The 24,035-nt window shown below is 40.6% G+C and overlaps 1 protein-coding gene across 3 annotated transcripts in view; it reads left to right on the forward strand.

Annotated features, from left to right (window-relative positions):
* sh2d3ca (SH2 domain containing 3Ca) overlaps positions 1-22,742 on the forward strand; it is a 49,784-nt gene extending 27,042 nt beyond the window's left edge. For 2 of the 3 annotated variants that reach the window (XM_054612472.1, XM_054612474.1), the window contains 12 exons: positions 10,313-10,441; positions 13,106-13,255; positions 14,164-14,441; positions 14,562-14,645; positions 15,508-15,635; positions 15,751-16,123; positions 17,476-17,605; positions 17,866-17,981; positions 18,270-18,441; positions 18,531-18,642; positions 18,755-18,961; positions 20,437-22,742. In XM_054612472.1, the coding sequence (XP_054468447.1) occupies positions 10,313-10,441; positions 13,106-13,255; positions 14,164-14,441; positions 14,562-14,645; positions 15,508-15,635; positions 15,751-16,123; positions 17,476-17,605; positions 17,866-17,981; positions 18,270-18,441; positions 18,531-18,642; positions 18,755-18,961; positions 20,437-20,612 (2,055 nt within the window). In that variant the 3' untranslated portion in view covers positions 20,613-22,742. The remainder of the gene's footprint in view (positions 1-10,312; positions 10,442-13,105; positions 13,256-14,163; positions 14,442-14,561; positions 14,646-15,507; positions 15,636-15,750; positions 16,124-17,475; positions 17,606-17,865; positions 17,982-18,269; positions 18,442-18,530; positions 18,643-18,754; positions 18,962-20,436) is intronic. The other variant, XM_054612473.1, reaches the window with a different exon arrangement.
* Positions 22,743-24,035: the final 1,293 nt, after the last annotated feature.

A 24,035-nucleotide genomic window follows, 5' to 3' on the forward strand; every position in this document is an offset into this window, starting at 1 on the left:
CAGTAAAATTGATCAAAAGGGTTTAATTCTCTGTTTTTTCTACCTTCGATGTACTTTATTTAAATGAAAAGTAAAATCATGATTTATGAACTGCTTGACCAATCAATAGCTAAACTAACAGAACCATAGGTGGAGGTCACACAATCACACACACGGGATAACATGATTGCTGCTCCCAACCAGCCATGTTTTCCTCTTCAGTACACCTCGCTGCACATCACAGAGCAGAGCACACATGGGGCACATTAAACCCCTCTCACACACACACACACACACACACACACACACACACACACACACACACACACACACACACACACACACACACACACACACACACACACACACACACACACATCCACACATCCATATAGTTATCCTCAGGGAAACACCAGCTGGGGCATGCAGAGTATGGAGTTACCATGGCAACGGCATCTATAGGTGTGGCATTGCTGAGTCGACAGTAAGGGAAGTGCGGTGTGAGTATGTTTGCTTGTGCGTGTTTTATTTTATGTGTAGAAGTGTGGCATCTGGTGTTTATTCTGGATAATGGTTCTGTTTAATGGACATCTATCCATCCCCTCATTACTGCAACAGTCTTTCCATTTTACAAGCAGACATCTGCAGTCAAGCACTGTTTTACCATACTTTCCTTGTCTGTCTCTGCCAGTTTTCTATACCTGGAAAAATTAATTAATAAAAGTTATGGTTTTCCAGTTGCCTGGAAAAAATACTAGCATTGTACGTTTCTGCAAACCAAGGATATGTTGAATGTTGATGTTTTTGCTCTCAGGCAGAGCAGATGACGTAGTACAACGAGTGACGCACGGAGCAAGTGATCCAAAGTTTATGTCCAAAAAAAGAAAAGAAACAGTGTATGAGATTTTTACATTATGACATAAATTGAACATTTAAGTGTTCCTTTTTAATATAGATTCATGGTTTTCATAGGATAGAGACACAATTTTTGATAATTAAGTAGAAACTGGCCACATTTATTTGACAATTGGTGCAAATGTATGCATAGAACCTGTGAAAACTTGGCTTCAAATCTTAGGTGTGCATAACTAAATGCAAGCAACATCAAATAAAAAAACATCTTCAGGTACTGTTCATTTGTTAAAAACTCAAAAACTCACCAGCTGTCACCAGATTTGTATTAATTGTTGCTGAATCCTAATTGGTTCTCCGAAGTATATCACCTTTTTTTACAACTGACCCCATTTCAAACCAGTGAGAAGGGCACAAAGAAATAATAAAGCCAGACATCTCTCATGTGACAGAACCCAAACTTTTTCAGCAAATATAGTTCTTGTGTACAATCCCATCTCTCATAGTCAGAAGCTAAATAAAAAAATGTGTTTTTAAGGCTACTGCCTTAAAAAAGTCATTGGGTGAGCTTGTGCAAACAGCAATGTGCATGTGTCACAGCGTGTATGCAATTACACCAACGCAATGTGTGTTGCTACATTGCTGTGTCATTAGCAGAAGTATTAAACTAATTCTAATTGAATTAAGTTTAGGCAAGCTATCTTATTTCATCCAGAGAAACGTCTAATTGAATCTGTCTAATCTTTAATCAGTATCTGTAAGGCACTCTGGGTGACATCAACGCTCCAATCGGTCTTAACAAGTTATTAGTACCGCCTCTATTTTTTCTTGTGTCTTACAGTTTGTGTGCATTGGTGGGAAAAAAGACTAGTTTGTGTCTTTGTGGACGCTTCTGGGAAATGGATGTTTACTCCCCCTCACTTTTCCCAGTATGTGTGTGTGTGTGTTCGACAGAAAAGCATGGGTCAGGAGGCGAGGGAGAGACGTGCAGTTAGGAGTCGTACTTTACAGACAAACATCATTAAAATCTTCTGTGCTTTCGTGTGTGTGTGCATCAGATTGTCATGTGTATTTGTATCTGTGTGCGAATGGGTTTCTCCGTCTGTTCACATTTGCTGGGATGTGTTTTTTTTCTTCTCTTTTGCATTTCTGTGATGTTATTTTTTTCTATTTTCTCTCTCACTGTCGCAGACAGCGCTGTCATGAAAACTATACTACAGAAAAAAATGTATAATGGCACAACTATAATACATTTCTTTCATAGAATGAGCCAGAGAATATGAAATTCATAGTAGTGACAATATTGCTGATACAAGCATGATAATGATAACAATCATGCACAAAATCAAACACGCACACATGCATCTATCTACTTGCAAAATGACATGCACATCTCTTCAAAGTGCTGATAGATGTTGCTCAGCAGGTTGATTGGAGAGTGAGAGAGAAGTAGAGAGAGGAAGTGCTACGGTAGGTCTTTGAGCCGTAAACAAAAAGCATCAAAAGAAGTGAATCACAGACAATGGAGAAATTAAAATATGAATGGTAGAGTCAGACACAGAGAGAGGAGAGATGGGTTTGGATCATAGAGAAGAAGAAACATACTGGCATAAATGTATTAAAATCCATTTTTTACAACTCGAGAATCAAGAGATAAAGCATCGCATATGGTCTGACATGTTTTTATGTATAGCCTGTTTTAAACAAGTCCACAGTTCAACTGTATGACTCGTATCCAGGGAAGGCAGCTTTAAGGGATGTTACCCGAGGTGACCTAATAGGCTGAGATGTACCAGAAGCTGTGGCTCACACAGTGTTGAGGTGCAAAGGATGATTCTAACAGACATTTTGGGTGCATCCGCTTTCATTTTTACTTCCACTCGTGTTAGGACATGTCCCCCCACCCCCCACCCCTCTTTTCAAACAGACTCTTCTTACTGTCCAGGCGCCATATTTCAGATAGGAGGAGGGAGGAGTTGATGGAAATGTTGATATGCTCATCAAGGTCACATTCAATTGTCAGAGCAATTAAGCTTCATGAGCAGACAAGAGTAAATTAAGGACTTTCTTTTCCCTTGGGTTGTGTCTTTCAGGCTACATAGAGGCATCTGCCCTGTCCTCTGATTAGTGGAGGTTGAACCTGCAGAGGACTACAGGAACTATAAATACCTCAGAGTCCTTGGCACATTTTTGAGTAAAAAATGGGATCTATATGTTTTTATTGCAGTCAATATTTTCCTAAAAGAGATGCTATATTTGTCAGTAATGATAAGGCAGTAAGATAAAGTTCTCATTTGGGAATCAGGTATCATAATGTACATGCTTTCCATCAACAATAATGTAGGAACCAAATGTAGGAATAAATGTTCCCATATTTCTTTATTTTTTTATTAATGCGTTTATCAATGTCATTTCTATAAATTGAGTTAATAGAGAGAACAGGGTTGAGGGAAGGGAGGAGATAACCTGGGAGAACCTAGGAAAAGATAAAGCTGATGGAGAAAGCGTAAATGTACAGCAGATTGAGAGCGTAGTTTTGAGAAAGAGAGAGGAGCCCCGCAGTGAAGAGCGGTACAGTGCTTCATGCAGTCTCAGTGGGAGTGGAGCTGTATGTCATATCCTGTCCACCAGCTGTCACTCAATCTAGGGGGTCTCTTCTATGACACCATACTGACTGACAGCTCACACCAGTCCTATATATATATATATATCTATATATATATATATATATATAGATATATATATGTGTGTATATATATATATATATTTATACACACACAATATATCTATAGGGTGTATATCGGCATCCAGCTGCCTCAAGGGTGAACGCTGTGTGTGTGTTTGTGCATGCATTTGTAGGAGACACTCATTCCTAACGACAGTAGAAGGTCATTGTTATCAGTCTCATATTCTCTTCTTGTCTCTCCACCAGTCGTCACAAGCTCTCGGTCTGAGGCTGGTTCTCTGATCCTGTCTGATCACACGACACGTCAGCGCTGTCATTTTTATCCGTGTGGTTTTTTCCGGTGTGTGACATGTGCTTGTGCGTGAGAAACGGAGTGGACGCAATACTGCAAAAAATATGAATAGCCTTTTATCTCAGGGTCTGTGATGACATTGTTCTTACTTACAGTAAAAGCTTTGACTCTCATCTCAAACTGGTTTAGGCCCAACAGGTTTGGATCTAATTCAGTCCATTTCCTTAGATACATACGTACATCACTTAAGATTTTGTTCTTGAGTTTCTTTCATATGAGATCATGTGAAACTGTGTGTTGTGTTTTAAAGGCTGCATGTGCTCCACAAGCAGACAGTCTAATCAAGGAAAGAAGCTTAATTACTCTCAGCATTTTCACCTTCGACAACAATCGCTATTCCAGAAAGTAAAACATCTAATACATATCATGTATGTCAGCTGATCACGCTGCTGCATCAATTAGGCTGTTATTACACCTGTTATCTTGCATATCGCGCTGGCTGTGAGTTGGATGATTTGTTTTATGAGTTGTTTACAAAAATGTTGCAGCGGACACATTTCAATAGGAATTAATTATTGATCGCCGTTCTCAGTTGGTCACTTGACACTCGCCTTGCAGGTCATAGCAGTGGAGTCTGTCTTGTAAGATACATCAACTCAGGTCATCGACCACTGCCCTCAACATCACGTAAACAACTTTTTTATACACTTTACGGCCGCTGCTCAAGGAAGGTTATCATTTCTAACAAGTAGGTCTTTGGTCAATTGTTTCTTTGTCTGTGCATTGTGTGCATAGATGCTGTCTTTTCATGATGATTTGAAACTAAGTCCAATAGTTGTAACTCCAACAAAAAATCCCAGGGTAATAGGTCATTTAATAGGATTCAGGCTTGTTCTACTGCAGTGGCTCAGGCTCCGGTCGACTTCAGACTGAACTGGCTGTTGAGCTTTCTTTATTGGATCATAGCAAAAGCAGTTTCATTAGCTCTGATTCAATACCATTCCCACCTTGCTAAGAAAAAATACAGGGTAAATATAAAAGGTCTAATGTTACCAGCACTCCCTCTAATGCTCGTATCGTTTTACATGTGCGTTAAAGACTTTTATACCCGTGTGAACCAGTGTGAATGTTACAGTGGATATCAGGGCCGGAGGGCACAAAGGGATTATAACAGTCTGGAGAGGGGTGATATTGGTCACGTACATACACATTAACTCCTATAATGTGCCTGTGTATGTGTGTGTGTGTGTGTGTGTGTGTTATAGGAGAGAGGAGGATTCAGGGGTCTTTATGCGATAATCCTGGTCTCTATCTCTCCAAAAGAGGGGATACATAGAGTTGAAGGGGGCGAGAGAGGAGGAGAAAGAGAAAGAAGATCAAGGGATTGCAGGGTTCTTCAAGAATTGGACCCCTGACCTTTTATGTGTGTGTGCGTGTGCGTGCGTGTGCGTGTTTGTGTGCGTGCACATGACCAGGAGTTGCCCTCCCATCACCCAAATCCAGCCGCCCCTCCCTCCCCTCACTGTCACCACCAGTACCGCTCGGGGCGTTACCATGACAACGGGGTTAGAGGCTAGCCCACGAGCTGAAAAAGAGAGAAGATGCATTCTGACATGAGCTTAGATCTAAGTGCTGCAGTCTCTTTAGGAGGCATTCCTCTCTTTTGTTTGGTGCTTCTTCTGTTGAAATGTGTTCCTCTCTTTTTTTCACTTTGCATCCATGCTGGTAAATGAGTCTCTGTTTTTTTCCCCCCCTGCAGGTTTTTACACTTGTCAGCAATTATCTTCCATTTCATTTCTCATTTATTCCTTCACTTCAGGACTTGTTTGTTTTTAGTCACATCCCCATAAATTGCTCATGGTACTTGCCTTAGCGCTCCTTCCACAAGAATTAGCAAACACTAGTTCAACCACAAAAAACAACATGCTGATTTGTGCCAGAGTTAATACTTTACCTCCCACTGTGTTGTGCTTTGTAAATACCTGTGTCTGTATATTTTTGACTCAACATTGAACCAAACCACAGTGCAGTGATTAGATGTTTGTTGTTAAATCTTTCTGTAGTGTCTGTTCTGATTGTTTGTTGAGTCAAATAATGTTCATGTTCACTGTATTTTAGAACTGCAAACCCTACATACTAGCACAGAAAACAAAGAATACAGCAAACATGCAATATGGAAAAAGAGATAAACATATAAAATAACCAATTTATCGTGGAACAGAGCCGCAGCACACACAATGTGCTAAAAAAAAAGGCGTGTGCGTGCATAATATATGTATAAATATGTGCATACATTTAGAATTCCTCCCCATTATCTTCCCTTTCATTTATTTCCCTTTTAAGTGATAGCAGTGTCAATTTTCACTCAGGGAGGCTATGGTGAAGTCATCCGACGAAAACCGCCTAATTGGCTAACTGTGAGGGAAAGAGGCTCAAGTGCATGTTGGTGTAAATTAGCCGATGGATCACACTGTGCTCTTATCCATGCTATCCTTGCACTACTTTCTCCGTAGCTAAGACCAAAAATAAGGCTCCATCCATTAATAGTGCCACCCATGTAGAACACACACATATGCAACTACGCCTACATGGATGAATGGACACCCATACACGTCCTGCATCTGCACACACACACACACACACACACACACACACACACACACACACACACACACACACACACACACACACACACACACACACACACACACACACACACACACACACACACAATCACTTTCCCTCTCTTTGTCCCTCAAGGGAAACAAAGTCCATCAGCTGCTAAACTGCCTAAACTCTCTCATCTACTAATGGGCTACCTGTCTCTGAGTACAGTATCTGCCTCTCTGCCTACATCAATGAGTTTTTATCTGTCTGTCTGCTGTTCAGCCTTCCTTAATGTCTGACGTCTCATCTTTATGTATTCTGGTTGTTTTATCAACATAAATGTGTTGATCTGACATTCTGCGAGAGCCCTGTATGTATGCTGTAAACATCCACTCTCATGCTTATACTCTCAATATATATATATATATATATATATATATATATATACACATCATAATAATAAAACATAATCATGTGATTGTTTGCTACTCCTAAACCCACAGGAAATACACAACAAATAAAATAAGGGAGGGGATAAGGGAATTTGTTTCTGGGAGGGCATAAGGGAATTTGTTTCTGATGTATATGGAAAGTAGTAGCAGATGCAGTTACTGTGGTAATACAAGGAATAACACTTAGTAACACTAGCTATAGTAGTTGCAGAAGTGCTCTATTACTACTTAAAATACTACTAAAAACAAAAACTGTAGAAATGACAATCGCACTGAAAGTCTTTTACTGTACGTTGTAGTTAGCCGTAGTATAGCAGCTAATAGTAGGAGTAGTATTTGTACCTAAATTGGTATAGTATTAAGAGTTGTTCTAGTAGTAATAGTAGCAGTTGAATACTACGAGTATTGGTAGAAATCATTCTTCAGTATCCAAATAACCATTAATATTAGTAGCAGTAGTGGTATAGTACACAGTCAGTAGAGTTACTGCTACTACATGATGGAAGATAGAAGACTCTTCCAGCAGACCAACAGGCAAACAAACACAAATATATGTTTCTATGGCAACCAAGGATTATGGTTGTCTGTGAAAAAAAGTTAAATTAAAGCTTGTTATTGTAATTTGAATAGTACATTACATTACATTACATTACATTACAGTCATTTAGCAGACGCTTTTATCCAAAGCGACTTACAGGAAGTGTAATATCATACTGGTCTTTGTAGATGTCTCCCATTGGACGTATTCCCTTTGTGTCATCCCCCTTTTCTCACCAGTCCACACATTTCTCCTGCATATCATTTTATTCTTTATTCTCACCTTTTCTGTGATCTCGCATCTCTTTTTCATCTCTGTTTTCCCCGCTCTATTTTTAAGAGGAGAGTGTATCTGCTATGGCAGCACAAAAGAACACATAATAATAATAACATGTGATGGATTTGGATTGATGACTACCAGTGTGTGTATTTGTTTGTGCTTGTGTGTTGGTAGCATACTTTCAATTTCCCTCATATGTTAGAATACAATAAAGCTGATGTTATTTTCTGTGCCCTTGTCATGTCACTTTTTCCTCACCGCTTCTGTGTTGTCAATCCATTTTTCTCCCCTCTTTCAGTGTGTCCCCCCTGATGTCAGCCTATTCCATGAACCGTATCATAAACAGAGCCCCTCTGACATTTCAATTTTCCCCATAACCCTTCATATTTTCCCCATAACTCTTCATATACACACACACACACACACACACACACACACACACACACACACACACACACACACACACACACACAATTATACACACCAAGTTCATCGTTGAGCATCAGTTCAGTGGCAGGCCCCTCCTGGGTTTCCAGGGAGACAAGGAAAAGCAATAACGGCACACTTGACCCCTTTGCACTTTTATTGGCCTCTTCACGCATACACACACGTACACTCACACACCTCAAATCTAATCTGGCAGAGAGTGAGCCCCCATGGCGATATTCCTCCATCTTCCCAAGAGGATTGGAGAAGAGAGAGGATGAAGAACAGGGAAGAGAAGCAGGGAGAGGAGGAAGTTAATAATTTCATCCTGCAGTGACCTGGAGACGATAAGATCGATTGTTTGGCTCTTGTAGTCTCCTTGTGTCACACACACTCATACGGGAAGTTGGAAACGCACACTACACACACACACACACACACACAGATCATCAGAGTTTCTAATCCTCGCTCACATCCTCTCACAATGTCTCTGCCGCTGTGTCACACACATTTGGCAAAAGTTTAACAACTTACTGAAACTTTATGATGTTGATGAACAGAGAGAGGAAGATGAACGGAAGGCATGGGGGAAAAGATTGTGACGGAGACCAAAGTAGGAGAAAAATATTGAGCATGAGAGAGATGGGGAGGGAGAGATTGAAGGAAAATATTAGGAGGAACGACAGCGTAGCCGTAGCGACAAGGCTGTGTACTGTTTATTTTGGTCCCAGTCTCATTTCTCCTCATATTGGCAGAGTTGAAATGATTTCCTTTCGCTTTTTATTCCTTCGTGGATTTCCTTTTCGCTTCGTTTTGAGGTTGTTTGTGTGAGTTTTTTCTTTGTGAGTCCCCGGTTTGCCTCATCTAAGATCATCTCTCTGAACCCAATCTTTCCGCAGTCATCGGTTGTTATGGTGTTGTCACGTTACATCAAGGTCTCAGTGTGGGATTTATATATTTTTCTTTCCAAACCCACTCAAATGGTTCCTGAGTAGATTGCATACAACTTCAAACGTTTCATTGTAATGCATATATTTATTTATACTTTTATTGTGCATAGTTTGTGAATTCAACCAATACTGGTGTCAATATCACCTAAGCAGCTCAAATGCTTGTTATCATTATCTCAGACACATGTAGCTTGAAGATTAGTTGTAGTAAATAATCATGAACATATTCAGTGGAATTTATTTTCATGTTTTACATCCCAGATTTCACCCAAGTGCCGTTCTTTGTGCAAAAACACAAATATGAAGCTTTGAAATCTAAAATCTGATCCTTTTGTCTGTGTATAATAATGCCAAATACACACACACACACACACACACACACACACACACACACACACACACACACACACACACACACACACACACACACACACGTGGTGTGAATGTGTATTTGTCATTATTATAAGCCATCCTGAGTGACCCCCCTTGAAAGCTAAAGCTAGGTCTCCACTGTACATGAGAACAATAAGAGTGTACTCATGACAATCTCTGCCTCGTAGTAATCAGGTCAGGGTCGATTGGATTGTGTGTGTGTGTGTGTGTGTGTGTGTGTGTGTGTGTGTGTGTGTGTGTGTGTGTGTGTGTGTGTGTGTGTGTGTGTGTGTGTGTGTGTGTGTGTGTGTGTGTGTGTGTGTGAGTGAGAGAGAGTGTGTGTGAGAGAGAGAGAGAGTGTGTGAGAGAGAGAGAGAGAGCTTGTGTGTGTGTGTGTGAGAGAGAGAGAGAGAGCTTGTGTGTGTGTGAGAGAGAGAGAGAGAGCTTGTGTGTGTGTGAGAGAGAGAGAGAGAGAGAGAGAGAGAGCTTGTGTGTGTGAGAGAGAGAGAGTGCTTGTGTGTAAGGCAGTACACAGTGACACTTCCCTGCGGTGTTGCCTTCTGTAACACAGGTGTGTGTTTTTGTGAATTTCTTTATATGTGTTTGTGTCAACAACACTCTGCGGTATCTAAAAACCCTATATTATACCTGATCTTTATTTATTTTTGTATTGTACATTCAAAATTATGTAGGTATAAATATATATCTTTTCCTACAAGTGTATATTGAAATGAGATCCTAATCTCCATGGGATGTACCTGCATAAATAAGCTATATAGAAGGATCTGTGGTCATTTACACATCAATATACTGAGAATCCCTTGTGTAAACTCGCTTCAACTGATGTTTTGTTGTCCTCTTTTTGTTTGTTCCACGCAGTTCTCCAAGGAGAAGTACCTGCTGGAGTCTCCTCCTGAGAAACTACGTAAGGAGCTGGAGGAGGAGCTGAAACTGAGTGCTGCTGACATCAGGAGCCATGGCTGGTACCATGGACATATACCCAGAGAGGTAAACACACACTGACGTACACTGTGGAAACGGTACGCAAGCACAGCAGAGATCATGAGATTAGTCTTTATACTGGGAGACCTGAATGGATGTTTGAGGACAGATGGGTACACAGATACTACATCCAAGGCAATAAACCCTTGAGGTAATGCACTTCCTGTCCACATTATGGCCCAGCAAATGAGTAGCCTACACGCGCACACACACACACACACACACACACACACACACACACACACACACACACACACACACACACACACACACACACACACACACACACAAACAACCACATGCAGGCAGCCCTATGGAGCCATATATATTTATATCTATCTATATATATATATATATATAGATATAAAAGTACACAAATTCTCAGTTTTCAAATCTGAATATTTGTTAGTCTGAATCTTTGTATCATATCATTGTTAACTGAATTTAACTGAAAGTTTTGAACTGTTGGTCAGACAAAACAAGACATTTGAAGATGTCACCATGCACTGAAAAAATAATATTGGGCATTTTTTCTAAGAATTTATATACATAATAGATATTCTTTTTATAAATAATTGATCAATCAATTCAGATAATATTAGCAGATTAATTGCCGATGAAAATAATCCTTCAGTTGTGAGAATGTGCATATTCTCTGTTCAATGTCATTGTAAATTGAAAATCTTTGGGATTTTGGACAGAACAAGCAATTTGAATAAGTCACTTTGGACTAATTACTCACTATTTTCTGACTTTTTTTAAGCTGAACAATTAATCGAATAATTGTACAGATGAAAATAATAGTTGGTTGCAGTGCAATGTGTTTCCCCTATCAGGCTCCTAAACTTTCATACTAAATAACCAAATAATCCAGACTTAATAAATCACCAGTCTGTTATGTTTTCAAAACCTTAGTTGTAAAGAAACCCACTAAGATATGAATGAAAAGCTTCAAGTTAAACTTCGTGTCACACTCTCTTAGTCCCTGTGGCAGTGAAATAAACACTCAGTGACGACATATTGAAGTTGTGCTTTTTATTTCCCACATTTCACAATATATTTTAAGAAGACATGAGATAAAAGTACAAACACAATAGTATTTATTTGTGGGCTTATGTGCCTGTCAACCAATAGTATTATAGAGTGATTACTTGGCCAAAGTCTCTGGCGTTGAAAGCACAGTTTGAATGCTTTACACACAGAATGACACTGATTACTGAATCCCATCATCTGTCACAGCTCAGTAGAAATTGCTTTAGCGTTGAGAAGGAGGGGAAACTCTGCCAAACAGACAGCTGTGTGTGTCGCTGATGTACGCTGCTGAGTGTCACAGCTGGTGACAGAGACACAGATACACACAACAGACCTGCACCCGCCCACACACACACACACAAAAACGCACACATGGCATGCACACGTGGATGGTACTCGTTCATAGACGCAGCCTCTGTGTCTTGATCAACCTCTGCTCTGTGTCTCACTCACACACACATAAATACAGACAGAGATTCAAATCAGCCATCTGTGTGTCTTTCCTTTTTTAATTTACATGAAATATTCATTTATTCATGGCTTGCCCCAGTGGAAACTTGGGGAAACCCTGAGCCCTCTGGTTACCAAAACAATACTTAGTGATTAGACTTCACACACGTGGCTGGTGCTGTACAACCAGTCCATCCTTCCTGCTTGTTTTCTGCCCTTTTGTTTGTTCTTCTACCTTTTTAAAGTGAAGACTTCCTATCTATGTATGTATGTGCACAATGCATTAAGTGTATGGACCAATTTTGCTTGCCTTTTTACATATATATTTTCATATATTTTGTTCCAAATGGACAGTGTTAAACATGATATATTTTTTAAATGCAGTGAGTTATCAGATTAAAATCCCTCTACAGCAGATTAATGTTTAGTTATGGGAGAGATAAAAGGAGCCTGCGCTTGGTTAGAGCTTTTGATCTTTGCATATACTGCCTCCTGCTGGTCTCTGAAGCACTGTTTACCTTGTGCTGTGCTGCATTACATATTTCATGCCTTGTTTCCTGTGTAGAGTGAATTTAACATGCCACACCTTCAGCCTTTCATCATTCGTCTCTATGCAGGTAGTTTTAAAGGGAACACTAATCGGTTTAAGAGGTGTTTCTCTTTTCCTACATGACTGCGACAACATCAATATTTGCGAACCCTTCTCACAGACACCAGAGACACATTGCAGTGCTTGTGGTATCAGCAAGTTATACAGCCCGAAGCTGCTACATTTGCAATGAATGGGAGTTATTTTTTGTAGGGGTTGCATGTTTTGTCAATACAATCAAAATAACTTGAATTGTATTTTTTACAAAAGTGCTGAACTCGCTAAAATGTGTCCTCAGAAGTCATTCCAGCCATTGTCGCTGGTATTTTTCATCCATTATTGCTAATTCAAACTGTGCATAGCAAAGACATTTTGGCAGGGAGAGAGATAGTTGTGTTTGTTCAGAGAACAGCAGTCCTAAGGCATCGTTATAAATAATCATGATTCTATAAATTCAATTATTCAACAATCGTGTCAGAAACCAAATATTCACACACATGCTGTGGCTCAGTGAGCCAAGTTAGCTTCCAGCTCTTGAATATTGGAGCTGGTATTGTTTGAATAACTTTCAACCATGTACATATTTTTTCTCTGTTTAGGTGTCAGAGACTCTGGTTGTACGTAATGGAGATTTCCTTGTGCGTGACTCTCTGACCAGTGTGGGTGACTACGTTCTGACCTGTCGATGGGACAATGAGGTGCTGCACTTCAAGATCAGCAAAGTCCTGGTCAAATCCAATGAGACCAAGGTTTGTATTAAAGCTTTTCCTGTCTGGCTGTTTATTTAATGCCAAAATATTAAACAATGCAGAGGATTATGGGTCAGAATAGCCATAAAAGCATGCTGGTTTGCATATTGTAAAATGCGACCAAATGCAGTAGGACATCCTGGTATTTTTGGCATTTTGCATTTGACATACTGTGCATTGGGACTTAGTAAACCTTTACTGGCATCTTAAATAGTATAGTAATATGAGTATTTGAACATATAGTCCCTTTGTGGTTTGAAGCAGCAACTAATAACATTAACAGTGGCTCTGCTCCATTAAGGTGTTTCAGCCAGTGCTTTGCCGCTGAGTCAGCATGCACAAAACCAGAGCCCTGGCATTGGAACAGCCATTATTGAAGCTATAAGTCACACCTGTGTTTGACCTGTCAAAATGTTCACTGATGTATTGATTCTTTACTCGTCTTTACTGGCCTTTATCGACATGACAGTGTTGCCCATGACCTCCTCCTCTTATCTCACCCATCATACCTGAAGGTAATGACTTTTTTAGGGTTATAATTTACACCTGTGTTTGGCAAGTCAAGACACATCTTCATTTTTGAAGAGGCCTACTTTCTCTCGTTGCCCGTAATGATGGAAGTCATTACAGGCTAATTTGGTGCAGGTGTGCCTCATTGACCCGTTGTTCCTCTCTTACCTCTCTGTCTGCCTCCTAATCTCTCTAATTCCCAACCTGCTCACTGATTTATGTTCCATTTTATCATTCAAAGCAGTTATTAGATACTCCTGCAGTGTGTAAACTGGTCTTAAGTACTGTAGAAAAAATCCCTTTCCGGAGGGATTTTGTTAAAAAAGAAATTACCATAATCGGTACAAAACAAACAAACAAAGATGTTATATTAAATTCTATCATCTCTTCCTCCTCAGGTGCAGTATGTGTTGGAGGCCGATAGCTTCGACTCGGTCCAGGAGCTGGTGCGGTTTTACATTGGCCAGCGCAAACCGGTCTCCCAGTCCAGCGGTGTCCACATCTACTGTCCGGTGAGCAGGACGCTCCCTCTTCGCTACCTGGAGGCCACCTTCGCTCTGGCGTGCAGCAAGCAGAGCTCCGCCTACTCACCATCCAGTCAGAGGGGAGCGTACATCAAGAGACGGAGCGTCACCATGACCGATGGGCTGACGACGGAGAAGATGATACCTCACAGGTGAGCCGGGGAGGGTGTCTGTGTTTTTTTTAGTGGCAGAGATGTAACAGCTAACCAGGCAGTACTGTTTTGAAGTCTTCATGATATTTCATTCTTGCTTTATGTTACATTCATGATCAGTGACTCAGACAGTCCCAGTCCTGTTAAGACACCCGTGGCACCACCAGAACCAGAACCAGAGCCGGAACCTGTGCCCAACTGCAGGTTGTCTGAGTGTGTATGTGTGACACTAGTGTTGTGTTTGAGCACTAAACCAGTGACCTTCCCTCCCACTATCCTTAAATCCCCTCACTTCACAAACACCGTTGGCACCTCCCCTCAGTGATGAGCATCAAGTCCTCTTAATGTCCTCAGAGTGAAGTTGCAAAATGACTTGTTCACTTGGTTACTTCTGCACTGGAATGACTTAAGTTTCAAACAAAACAAGGCTTTTTGAAACTTGAATCTACAGAGAAGGAGCAGACAAATGTGGTTGTACAGTGTGTGTACAGTAGAGTTAAACGAGCGTCATTGGGAGTATGGAAAGGAGTTGAGCAAGCTTTTAAATAATCAAAACCAATGCTAATGACGCACTGGTCTATAGAAGGCAAAGATATATTTCAAAATATATATTTGGGCAAGATTGTTGAAAATTATTTCCAGCATTATTGGACTCAAACTCAAACTTATTATGCACCTTAATCCTGTAATTAAAACCGTAATTTTAACGGATGCACCTTACATTAGTTAAGTATTCAAAGTTTGCATTTAATCTCTTCTCAAGAAGCCACACTGCTACATTATCTGCTCCTGCTTTAAGGTCCTAAAATGGTTTTAATTCCTGAATAACACATGAGTGTGTCATGAAGTAGAATAATTGTCTTCAAGGTTGCACCAACTAAAATGTCTCCCACTTCTCTCACTCTATAATAATTAGCCTTTGCATCCGTATCGACACCATTCCTGTCATCTGAAACTGATAATTGTGCCAGCCTTAACTGCACTGCTTTGTGAGGTTCCCTTCAGTGCCTTGACAGAAATCCATTCCCAAAGATTTTTTAAATCCTAAAAAATGCTTTGTTTGCAGCCCGTCGACAATCCACCACCATAAAGACGCAATGCGGAACTGTGCGATGAGCATGGACCAGATTCAGGAGTATCGCTGCCCCTTGTCACCTGTTGGGGAGACCCCACTGTCTCCTGCATATAGTGCTAGTAAGTGCCAGAGACACACAGACACATGGATAAAAAATAAAATAAAAGGTCTCCCTGTCACATTCACAGACAAAGTCTCCATGAGAGCTAGTGAGACTGTTCTCTCTTTCTTCAGTCACCAGGCAGAGAGCCCACTCAAGCGGGAGGGTCCTTGCTGTCATCCCACCCTCGCCCCAGATGCGTCGATCCAGCGACCCTCAGCTCAGCCCCTCGGCCAGTAACAACCCTCCAGAGCATCCCGCGTTTACCTCTCACTCGGCTCACTCAACGCCCGCCCATCATCCCGGCTACCAATCACATTCCTCGGAAACAGCAGGGAGCTACTGTGACCTCAGACCTTGTCCCGCTGGGCCCCCTAAACCCCCCACCAAGAGCTACGTGGAGCGATTGCGAGTGGAAGAAGGGAGGGAGGACGGAGCGAGGGTGGAAGGAGAGGGGATGTTCAGCGCCCCACAGGTGGAGACAGCGTCCTCGTTCAGGCCGTCCAGGTACACATACACACAAAGTACAAACACAAACAGGATTAGGATTCCAAACTTGCACATTAGGGTGTTTCCAAAGAGTACCCAACCTTTTAATCTGATTTGGAGTACTTTATCAAAGCTATTAACAACACAAAGGCAGGAGTTAAGTGAGGGCATGAGTAAGTCTAGATGGGAAGGAGAATACAAAGAAATTCATGAACTAAATCAGGAGTATGGGCGTTTAAACTGTCCAAAACATTCTTTCAAATACATTGTGGATGGTGCTGGAGTTGCCGACTTTCAGCTCAATATGTAAAACCGTACAGTTAGAATGTTGCTAAAAAAAAATCACACAACCGCTTACTATTTTCTATGTACTTTGCTTTACTATAACAGTGGGAGTCACTTCTGCAGGAATGATTCTTGTTATATTCTCTTCTTTGAGTGAAAAAATTTGGATTACAGTGATCATGTTTCATTGTCTAGTTGCTAAGGCTGAATTTGCATTTAAGGAATACTTGTCATGTCCATAGTAGGAAGAGAAGGTAAAGAAATATGGCCTTCCTGTTTATCAAATAACTTTATGGCTGGAAATTCGGCTCAGTCAGATTGATGATCTGTAGAAAAGACTTTCACTGCCGAAGCTCAAAAGAAACCGTGGAACGTACACAGTTAGAGTTGGTTTGTTCAAGGGGTTAACATACCTGCTGACATTTTGTCATTGAGGGTAAAAATAGTGGAGTGCAGCTATGAGTGAGCAGAAACTGGAAAAAGACTTGAGAACACAGCTGATAACCCTTTGGGAAATAGCCTGAGGGCAGACTTTGTGCTGTGGTCCGAGGCACTGTGTTTTATTGGGCTTATGGTGCCATGGGAGGACGAAGCAGATGAGGCCTATCACTGGAAAAATGGTCAGGTACAGTGAGTGGGCAGCGGCGATGGAGCAGGCAGCAGCTTTGGACATCTAAGGGTCCCCTGTGAAATGTTGGCGCATGGGGATTATTGTCCGTGTTGACACTAGCGGGGAAATTGGTAGAAAAGGCAATTCATGATTGAGGCACCAGTGTCTGCCTGTGACTGGCACAACGGCACATATATTTGAACTAGTGTTGAGTGTTGTTTGGTTTAAAATATATACAGTGTATTTGGCTTGGCTTGCTGATGTTTTAGTCCAGTTTGTTGATATGTCCAGAGGCCTTACATATCCATAACCGAGGGTTGGATGTTTATCATTTTTTAGTAACTTGGTTCTTATTGCTACATGATGAACTTAAAGTCATAACTCTTCTTTGAACCAAACAACTGGACTGCTGGATGATTCTGCCAGGTTTAAAAAACCATTATGTTGTAATCTTAACATAACTCTTCACTTGCAGGTACGAGTCTTGCCTTATGCCAGCTGAGAATAAGCCTCTGGAGATGTCGGTGCTGAAGAGAGTCAAAGAGCTGCTTGCTGAGGTGGACGCAAGGACCGCGGCTAAACACATCACCATGGCGGACTGCACGGTATGCATAAAAACACTTAGAAATGTATGCAGCTCACATGCAAGCACACAGGCTCACACATGCATACAAAAGCATGCATTCACACATGCTGACTTGCATACTCACACACAGCCAATGCACAATCACCAAATGTGAACACTAATAGGCATGCATATAGGCACACATGAATGTAAGCACACAAACATATTCACACACAAACAAATGGCTACACACAAACCACAAATACAACTAATCTTCTTTTTTTTTTTACTCTTGGACAGGTGGCTAGAATATTAGGTGTAACCTCAGAGATGCAAAGGATGATGGGAGTGTCCTCGGGGTTGGAGTTACTGACACTACCACATGGACACCAGCTAAGACTTGACCTACTGGAGAGGTACAAACACGCTTTGTTTTCACACTGTCTTCCTTTGTACATCACTCAGTAACCCCTTCATTAATTCAGCTATTGATTAGCTGTTCTCTTCTGTTCTATCCCTCCACATCCTCTCTTCGCTCTCCTCCTCTGTTCTAATCTTGTAACACACTACTGTCAGCCATGATGTGAATTTCCAGAGTGGCTTTCAAAACGGGCTATGACTCATCACCCTCTGCTTCCCTATCAGCAGCAGTAATTAACTCCTATTGATGCATTTTATTGAGTAGCAAGTTCTTCTTTTCTCAGGTTCTACACCATGTCTATCATGATGGCAGTGGACCTGCTAGGCTGCACGGGAAGCACAGAGGAGAGGGCGGCCCTGCTCCACAAGACCATCCAACTGGCAGCCGAGTTAAAAAGCAACCTGGGCAACATGTTTGGCTTTGCTGCAGTGATGAGAGCCCTGGAGTTGCCACAGGTAAGAGAGTTAAAAATCAATGAAAGTCACCATCATTCCCAAAGAATCTTCAAAGGTTTGCATTAAAACATTTTCTTGGCGTTTCACAGATTTCCCGCCTGGAACAGACGTGGGTGACTTTACGCCAGAGACACACAGAGGGCGCTATTCTATATGAAAAGAAACTCAAACCTTTCATGAAGAATATGAACGATGGCAAAGGTGAGACCCTAGTTTAAATGGTCGGTAGGTGTTTGCAATTTTCAATCAAAAATGTGCAAAAGTGTGTATTTATTTACAATTCTTAACTGAAATCTCTTGGATGTGATCACAGAGTCAAATGCCCTCTCCAACACTTCCGTCCCCCACATCATCCCCGTCCTGTCCTTATTGGAGCGAGGCATGGCGGTTGGGGAGGCGCTGGAGCCCTGGGAGAGTGCCGAGGTGGGAGTAGATGTGGTGATGTACCACCTAGAGGCTGCCCGTACCATCGCAAATCACGGGGAGATCTACAGAACCAACACTGAGAGTAAACTGCAGGGTAAGGCCAAGGGCAGTCTTTGGAGGCGTGACCCGAGTCAGCATCGTTGTTGTTTTAGCCGTGTTAGCACCGTAGCACCATGTATGGCAGTGTCTGCTTGTCGGTCTGTACCACTTTGGTATTTTGGAGGAATGGTTAGTTCCCAGACAATGAATCCAAATGATTTTAGTAATCCCCTGACTAAATTGAAATTTCTCGACTATCAACTATTGGATGGATTTGCCATGAATTTTGTTACACACATTCACGTTAAAAAGTTATTTATTGTAATAAACTTGTTGATCCTCTGACCCATATAGCGTTCAAAAATGTTATATGTCCAATGCTTAAGTTTATGAACGATTTACCTGCAGAACTATTGACATTTCCCATCAAATGTAGCTGTGTTGTGTTTAATGCTTACTAACACATTGCTTACACACTAAACTGAGAGGATATACAAGGTAGACATTATATCTGCTAGCAACAGTATGTGAGCATTGTCATTGTGACCATGTTGGCATGCTGATAGTAATTAGTTAGTATTCAAAGCGCTCAAATGCTTAAGTTCAGCTTCAAAGAAGTGCCAGCATGGCTTTAGAAAAAGTATATTTTCTCTTCACCCCTTTACCCCTAATACTATTTGGTTTAAGCTCATTAATACAGTCAACCTTTTATTATATTTCATCCACACTGACCTTAAGAAGTTATGAAAAGAATCTCTTGCATTTTCTCTTGCATCGTGTTACATCTCGTGTTGTTAACACATCGCTGTTAGTAATGATGAGCGTGTTCAGTATCACTAATTTGATGTAATGATTGTGTGTGTTTACTATGTTAACTGTATTGACCCCTAATACCTCCCCAATGGTTCTCAGTTTGAGCCCATTACTGCTTTATTGAACTGTGTCAATAGCTATCCGCTCACATCTCTGTTTCCTGTTATATCTCGCTATCGATCAGCCTGACCTCAGTCTGCTCCCCTCATCAATATTTCTATGCGCCGATGTTAAGATGCTCACTTCAAATTGTAAAAACTGGTTCAGCTCAAGATGTTTATGTTCCAAAAAGCAATTTTTATTTAATCTTAAGGGTAATTAATTAATTTAATTGAGCATTTCAGCATTTATTTATTTTTCAGTTTTGACTTAGTTTACATATATGATGCATTTTGAATTTTTCTTATCTTCTGTTTCAATAGTTTAGTTAATTTTTGTTACAGTATTATTGATATGCCTATATTCTATGTCACAATTTTTGGTGTGTGAAAAATTTATATTTTTTGACATAAATGGAAGAACAGACACTCAAGACTTTATCATGTTAGTTCATTTTATTAGTTGAAGAAATCGTTTCTGTTTAAGTTTTTCCACAATCTTGTTTTATTTTATTATCCAATAATCGGATTTTTCTTGAACCTTTTTGATTTTCTGTTGATGATCATTACAAAAACCATGTCATCTACAAAGAGTAACTCCCGCTCCTTTCCTCTCCAGGATTCCAGGAGCGAGCAGAAATACACGAGATCTTCCAGACAGAGTTTCAGATGCGTCTCCTGTGGGGCAGCCGCGGCTCTGAGGGCAGCCAATCAGAGCGCTACGAGAAGTTCGACAAGGTTCTCACCGCTCTCTCACACAAGCTGGAGCCTCCTGTGCGCCACAGCGAGCTATAGCACCTGCCCAAACAACCGGCATCTCCAAAACACCCCCATATGCACACACCACTCATTGTGGTATGGTCTTGTTTTGCGTCGTAAAGGATGATGTGGAAGAGTCCAGCGTGAACACTGGGAAGGGGGGCAGGAGATTGAATGAAGAGGCAGCTAACAGAGCATGTGCAGTGAGAAAGACAGAAAAGAGGGTCTCACTTATACCACGTGTTGCACTCAATGTGTACTTCTCTTTCTGTTCCTCCCTGTGAACTTCCTCACTTGGCGCTTAAAATATTTAAATGACGTCGGAGAGAGAGGACAAGCTAAGTGGAAAAGAAGATGGGGAGGAGGGTGTCCCGCTCCTCTGCTTGGTACAAACAGTAACATGTGCACGGTGTGTCCCGAGGGCCGGACAAAGCTGCAGAGTTTGGCTTTGCTCCAATAAAACAGACTTTCTCGTTTCAAACAACTGCTGTCACACACAGCAGGAACGCTAACAATAACTTACATAGCTCATATAAAGATGTTCTGTCTCTGTGAGTGAGTGAGCTTCTGTGCGCCTGCGTATGTTTGTTTACATTCCTTCATTTTTGTACGTCATTAATGTTTCATGTATTTTTTTTTGTCTTTATTTATTTGTTTTGATCAAAGGATATCTAAACATCATGGACGTTGCTTCGCCAAACTGATAAGAATCTGACAGAGCTTATTCTGAGGGAACCATATTCATAAAACTATATTAAATATGCATCAAGCTGTCCCATTGAATCCCATTAAAAATGTATCAGGCATGCATTAATAAGTGTGTCAGAAATGAAACATTTGCAAAAGTAATGAAGCAACTTCAATATGAGGGCTTTGCGAGTTGTTAAATATGTTAAAAGGACAAAGCAACTTCCCTCTGTTGTAGCTGTTTGACTAATACATTTGATATTGTGTTTCTTGTGCACATAATTTAGATCAAAGCGGCACTAAGAGACGGGGAAACAATGGGATGCATACTCTTTAAATTTAGTATTCAAGTATTTAAACATACTTTTAAGTAAATTATGTTCCAGAAATAATTAAAATGGTTGGTGCATGCAGCTACAAATGTTATACAAAGTCAAATGTCGCTCTAAACTGCTAATTTAAATATAGCAATCTGTCAAACTTGAGAAATATGCAGATGATAATTTCAATGTAGATCTTTTAGGTCTGTAAAATAATCTGAATTGATACCAAACAGGCAGAGAAATCTGTTATCTTCTTTAATCCAGTTTGAACGCCAATGAATGATAAAAGAGGTTCCAAAACTGAGGCAAATAAGGACACATGGACCACAGCCCTGCTGCAGGGAATGACTTTTAATTGTATGTTTTGAGTTTGTGTTTCAGCAATAGAGCTAATCCTTTTTATTGCTTCTGGCTGACTGTTCAGTGTTAAATCATTCCTGTATTTACAGCATGTTGGCCTGAGAGGGCTGGCGCCAACTCTCAGAGCTATGCAATCATTTCAACCAAGGGCTGAGACCCCTGAGGAACAGACACCCCCCCACACATTAACAAAAAACGTATATTCTTTGTTCTCTCTGATTATCTGCAAATGAAGCAAAGTCATATCAGATATCAATCAATCAGAAATAATTCTAAAAAATACCCCTCTGCCTGAGTTGCATATCAGAGATTCTTAACTGGATGTTTGATTGTCCCACTTTCTAGTTTGAGCCTGATCATGAGGAGCCATGTGCCAGTTCACACTGTGGTCCAACAGGGGGCGATCTTTAGTTATCAAAACACTGAATCATTAATTGTAATACAATATAACAGGAAGACATATATACAAAAACACATGTATTGTGTGTTTTTTGAGACCAATGTTTGATACCGATATTATTAGATATAAAATCTACAGGTTTAGGTTTGATATCTGATAACACTGATGATGAAAAGGTGATAGTAGTGTTGATGTGATATGTTTTTATTTGTCCTCTGTTGAATGCTGTACAGGAATGCTCTGACCATGTGTGGATACTCCTGTTTTTTATAACAGGACTGCGTGAGATGAACGTAAAAAGCAAAAAGATAAGAAATGTTTCAGGACTGATCTAACGATTTTTTTTTTTACAAACTGTATATAGCAATTCACTGTTTTTTCAAATAAAATGATTGCTTGTGACAAAGAGTTTGGTTTTGTTCAGAATGAAAACAAATAGTAGTTTTACTGTAATTATGTCTGGTTATCCTTTACATTTCTCATAATCATCAAATCGCATTAAAAGACCTTAGGCAACAATTAAGTGATGCCTTTTAAATCTGATACAGTTTATTTCTATGTGACTTAGACCTTCGTTGTTGTCCAAAATCAGAAACACATCAATGAGCCACACTGTTGCACCAGACGACATGACCATATTTACTGAGGGAAGCCTGGGGAAGTTGGAATGTATTGAGAGACTGAAAAAAAACTTTGTTTTGGGCTTTTTATGAGATTGTTTGACAATAATTAAAAGAAAACTAAAATAATAAGAAATAAATAGATAATAGCCAGATGTAACATTGATGAACTATAAAAACACAGAGGATTTCTCTCTCGATATATCCTTGTTATGGTAGAAAAGACACCATCACTGATGATACTAAGCAACAACTAGGTTAGAATTGATGGTATACAATGTTTTAGCCATTGCTTGCAATGCACATAAGTAACCAATAGGAGGCACCATTTCACTATCAAACCCAAGCTGACCCTTGTTTTACATACAGTTATTCCCTAGAGCCAACTGCAGTTATGAACATTCTGGTTCCTGGTCCAGTTTAAGTAGCTGCATTTTATGGGTCCAGCTTAGGAAGACAAGAACATATTTGTTAGTCCACTAGTTTCTTGTATCATGCACCCTCCTGGGCACTTTAACTCCTCTATTAGGGTTAATGTTCATATGCATTTAAATCTGAAATGTATCTCATGTTTAACTGAAAATGCACCACATGAAGGGAGCATGTGTGATGTGCGAAGCATCACACATTGTTTTGCAGACAGACCCATGGTGATGGCAGTGGGAGGGAGACAAAGACAGATGGACTGTGTGTGTGTGTGTGTGTGTGTGTGTCTGTATCCATGCATGTGTGAGCGTGCATCCGTACGTGTGCATGCGTGTGTTTTAGCGTCAACGTGTGCTTTATGTCAACGTGTGTGTATGTGTGCCACAACACAGATGTTGCAGGAAAACTGCTGTTACTCTTGCTGCTTACTCCCTCCAGGAAGGAGGCAGTAGTGCGGCCTGGCAGCTGCTATACTGAGGGGGGGTCCAGTTTATTTCAGGTGAAAGATTTCCTGGGAAAAGTAGAATTATTGCATTTGTGACATTAACAAAGCTATAATGTAGAACAGAAAGTACAATAAAAGGACACAGAATAGGATGTCACATGATCTGCAACAATAGAAAATGATCATTCGCTCTGCTCT

Source organism: Anoplopoma fimbria, chromosome 14, assembly GCF_027596085.1.
Source record: "Anoplopoma fimbria isolate UVic2021 breed Golden Eagle Sablefish chromosome 14, Afim_UVic_2022, whole genome shotgun sequence".
NCBI lineage: Eukaryota > Metazoa > Chordata > Actinopteri > Perciformes > Anoplopomatidae > Anoplopoma > Anoplopoma fimbria.